Source organism: Epinephelus moara, chromosome 8, assembly GCF_006386435.1.
Source record: "Epinephelus moara isolate mb chromosome 8, YSFRI_EMoa_1.0, whole genome shotgun sequence".
NCBI classification, from domain to species: Eukaryota; Metazoa; Chordata; class Actinopteri; order Perciformes; family Serranidae; genus Epinephelus; species Epinephelus moara.
In genome coordinates this window covers 3,448,385-3,452,875 of record NC_065513.1, presented here as the reverse complement: position 1 = coordinate 3,452,875, position 4,491 = coordinate 3,448,385, and the positions used below count along the sequence as shown (strand labels likewise).

The 4,491-nt window shown below is 39.8% G+C and overlaps 1 protein-coding gene across 3 annotated transcripts in view; it reads left to right on the top strand.

Moving 5' to 3' along the window:
* Positions 1–583: 583 nt before the first annotated feature.
* Positions 584–4,491, top strand: part of rabl6b (RAB, member RAS oncogene family-like 6b) — a 90,772-nt gene continuing 86,864 nt past the window's right edge. For 2 of the 3 annotated variants that reach the window (XM_050050337.1, XM_050050339.1), the window contains exons 1-7: positions 584–744; positions 1,981–2,374; positions 2,517–2,651; positions 3,008–3,055; positions 3,259–3,288; positions 3,696–3,748; positions 3,887–3,975. In XM_050050337.1, coding sequence (XP_049906294.1) covers positions 2,245–2,374; positions 2,517–2,651; positions 3,008–3,055; positions 3,259–3,288; positions 3,696–3,748; positions 3,887–3,975 — 485 coding nt within the window. In that variant the 5' untranslated portion in view covers positions 584–744; positions 1,981–2,244. The remainder of the gene's footprint in view (positions 745–1,980; positions 2,375–2,516; positions 2,652–3,007; positions 3,056–3,258; positions 3,289–3,695; positions 3,749–3,886; positions 3,976–4,491) is intronic. The other variant, XM_050050338.1, reaches the window with a different exon arrangement.

Here is a 4,491-nt window from a genome sequence, read left to right as displayed (position 1 = left end):
TCTGCTTGGTTTTAACACTTCTTTCGTTCGTACACCCAAATGCAGAGCAAAAATGTGGCATTTTTGCCGAGTCTGACATGGGTCTGAACCGGTCAGAGCACCTAGGCAAGATGGCGGCGGTATTGACGCATCCCACAAGCCAGGGTGCGGCTTCTATGTATATATATCTATGAGAAAGGACGTCTCATCTCATGTCTCTTAAACCGACAATGCTCGCTCATCGCTCCTAGCGCTTGCTCCTCACATTTTTTCCTAGGTGGGAGGGGCTAAACAGCTAGCAAGGTCGGCTAGGGAAGATAACTAGCAGTAATTTAAGAGACTTGGGACGGACCCTATCCAGTATAATCTCGGAAGTGTGATATTTTGTCTTCAAAATAAAAGCAAAGTGTTGACGTCCAACAGTTTTAGGATGGGATATTGTGCTCACGTAAGAAATTCTAAAATGTCAATGCACAGTGCACCTTCCGGTGAGATTGCTTTCTCAACGCCTGTTTCCGAGGTCAAGAATGAACCCTTTGTCAAATGTATTTTGTTCATGCTTTCATGAGCAAAAACATACGATTTATTTTGAAAATTGTAACGGAAATAGTGCGTTTGTATGTCATGCTTGACGCTGGGTCTGTCTAACTGTCTTTGCAAAGGAATGTAACTTAGCGGCTACGACTCTGTTTGGGACCGGGGACTGACAGATGTTTTGAGAAAAAAACATGTCGGGACTGCAGTGTCATAAACTATTTAATAACCGTGAGTATTTGTAGCTGATACCACCAGGAAGAAAACATCCAGTTTAGCTGCTGTTCAATGTTACTGAGCGTACATGGGGGGAAAGCTAAGCTAACATCTACTGGGTAGCTAGGTTAGCTCAAACAGAAACCGAAGGATAATGCTACCTTTTAGCCGTGGTAGGTTACAAACCGGGCTGCCGCATCACTGTTGACATATTTTTTTTTAGAGCATATGGCTTTAATGTTTTAATCAAATTGCTTCCAAACTTAACTGAAGCCCTCTCTTAAGAGCTAACAGTTGAGGCAGCTATTGCTAGGTATCCACCTAGCGTTAACAACGTTAAGGGAAATTTCACCTCGAAAGAGATACAGTCACTGTGATGTCATATTGCACAGCTTGGCTTTGAATTTGAGCTAGGCTCTTCTTAAACTGAACAAAGACACCAGTGCACCAATAATGTTAGCTTGGGACAAATCCTGAAGCTGATCTTGATGGTGAATAATGTAATAGCTCGTGGGACACTGTCACAGCTCCCATTAGGATTTAATGGGACAAGTAGGTGCTGCAAAGTCAAATATATCACAGACATTTCTCTTATAGTTGACTGATTGTTATGGCTTTAATATAGTAAAACATCAATATAGATAAATCTTAGTGACAACCAAACGTTTAATGTAGCTTCACCTTGTTCAAGTGGAGCACAGACATAGGCTGTGGTATCATTTCAGTCTACCTTCTTCCTGTGGTTTAGGAAACAATGGCACAACTTTGAAAACTGGTGAAAAATCTTTTTTTAATATGCAGCAGATGGACTGTTATTTGATCCACGCGGTTCAAGAGCAGGATAAACAACTGTCTTGGTTTTTCGTTGGTCATTGTGTAATTACTTAGCAAAATTATTATGCAGAAAAATGCATGTGACTTGATTATATTGACAAAACATGAAAGGCATAACCTGGGGCTACATCAAACTGGGTCTTAATGCTGTTGTTTCCATCTTAGGGAAACCATTTTCTGTGTTTCTTGATATTTGTCAACTGAAATGACCAGAAAATTATTGGTATGAGTCTGTGTCCTTTAAAGTTATTAAGTCTGGCTGCACATTTCTATTCCTGTATGAAAACAGGATACATATGTTTTGTGTTTGACAAACCTGCCTTTTTTATGGTGCCTACACCTTGAAAGGAGACCAAAGTATATTCCCAACCATAACCTCTGTATTCCTCTGTTTTTTGTTTTGTTTTGTATTCACAGAAGATGCTCAAAACAACGTAGTAGTTACCTCCATCTCTGACTGGCAATTAAGGACATCTCGTCAGATTTAAGAGAACCCTGCTATATTAACAGTCAACATTTAGTTATTTGGCATCATACTTGCTTCTAAGCATGGACTCTTAACTTCCTCAGCTGTCAAGATACACTGTTACACCTTTCCTTCAGTTGTTGTGTGACAAATTGTTAAAAGAGTTCCACTGTGCCACCGTGTGTTACTGTACAAGTTTGTGAAGCCTTATCAAGATGTTTTCAGCGCTTAAGAAGTTGGTGGGATCTGAGCCAGTCCAGCTCAGGGACAAGAACATTCCAGCTGGCCTGCAGTCAATGAACCAAAGTTTGCAGAGACGTTTTGCCAAAGGGGTCCAGTATAATAGTAAGTCTAGCAGCAAATCAGGGGAACAGGCTTCTGCAGTCAAATATGTCTGTCCCACTTATAGTTAATTCAATTTGCTTCTTAGTAAAGGTGATGGACTGTTTTCTGACAAACCCAATGCACAATCTCTTTTCCACTCAAGTGAAAATAGTAATCCGGGGAGATAGAAACACTGGAAAGAGTACTTTGTGGCATCGACTGCAGGGCAAGAAGTTTGTAGAGGAGTACTTACCCACTCAGGAGATCCAAGCCACAAGTATCCATTGGAATTACAAAAGTAAGTAATTGCAGCTCAGATAACATCTAAATATTACATCTTACTTTATTTTATCACCACTGCTTTGGTCATGTGTCTGTTTTGGTGAATATTTGACATTTGCTATTTGTGCCTCGGTGATTTATTTCAGTGGCTCCATATCAAGGTAAAAAATAGACTACATTTAGATTTAGCCTCAGCTGTCCTGTATTTGTCCTAAGTCATGCCATGCCCAGCAAACCTTTATCCACCACTACTTCTTCTAGTGTTTTCAGTTATTGAATCCTTATTAGAGTCACTAAACAGCCTGCACATTTAAAATGTTTTCCTCTGTGGCCCAAGAACTTGAACAAATACTCTTTTTCTGCTTCTCTTAGCTACTGATGATGTGGTCAAGGTAGAGGTGTGGGACGTAGTAGACAAAGGTGAGTGTTGACACACATGCCAGTTAAAGGACCAAACTTTCCACTGAGGCTGACCTCGCTCTAAGAAGTTACACCTTTTCTACCTACTGCTGTCAACCTGCTACAGTATTTCATGACATCAGATGGATGCATGGTTGCTTGTTTGTTTTTCTGTACTCAGTGTTGATGTTGTCTTTTTTGCACCTCTTTTGCACTCATCTCAGGCCAAAAATATCCTCTTCCTGAAGGTGTAGGTGAGCGCCACTATAGTATATAGAAATTGAACTTGCCTGTGTGCTGTGGGTTTTATCCCGCCTCATTCTACTCTTATCTGAATGTCAATATTCTCAAAATTCGGCTTTTCCCTGGGTTGCTGTGTGGCTACATTTCTGAGTTTGGCTGAACTTTCTGCTGTGTATAGCTAGAGCCTGAGCATCTGCACTGTGTGAGCCATGACTTAATGCCAGCAGTGTGTATTTTAAAGATAATGTGTGTTCAAACTAGACTGCAAGAAGCTTTTCCAAAGGAAAAGCAGCTGTCTGCTGCTCTGCTTGTTTTACTCACCTATTTATCTAACGTAAAGCAACAAACTCTGTATGTCATGATGTTTTTCTTGTCAGCTAATCTAAAACTTAAGACTTTTGATTTCTTGTTCTTTCAGGCAAAGGCAAAAGGCGCGGAGATAATTTGAAACTGGAGAATGAGCCCCAAGAGGTGACAATTATATGACAGTCATGTGTTAAAAAATAGGCTCATTTATATTATGTGGGTCAGTGATTGAGTAGGCCACATTAAGAGACCTTTCCTGTATCATGTGATTAATAGTACATTTGTTTAATATGTATGTTGTAGTCAGATGAGGTGGCCCTGGATGCAGAGTTCCTGGATGTGTACAAGAACTGTAATGGAGTCATCATGATGTTTGACATCACCAAGCAGTGGTAAGAGTCGTCCATCTGAGTTGCTGTCCTGACACTGTCTCATCAGTGAGCTCTAATGCTACAATATGCATGGGCAGATTAGGTTTCAGCTGAGAGCCTGCACTGGTGGATATTTTTCAGCTTCAAAGGCAAAACCCTTCTAAGACATTTCAACATGGCTATTTTGGACATCATGTGTGAGGGAATAGATAGAGATTCTTTTTTTTTTTTTTATAAATACTAGCATGTCTAGCTACGAGGGACATGGTAGACCAATAGATATTTGACTGTTGTTCCCTGGTGTACTGGCGTGTCACTCTCCTTGTACCAATAGTATTGGTATCTATGTCAGTGTGTATTCATGCCAGTTTAGTACATAAAGAAAATACTTGCTGCTTTAAAACTTGAAGGATGAGGTTGTGACATTCTATATTGTTGTTTTCAACAATATGTATACATATATATATATATATATATATATATGTGTATATGTGTGTGTATATATATGTGTATATGTGTTTAGACTATCCGATGTTT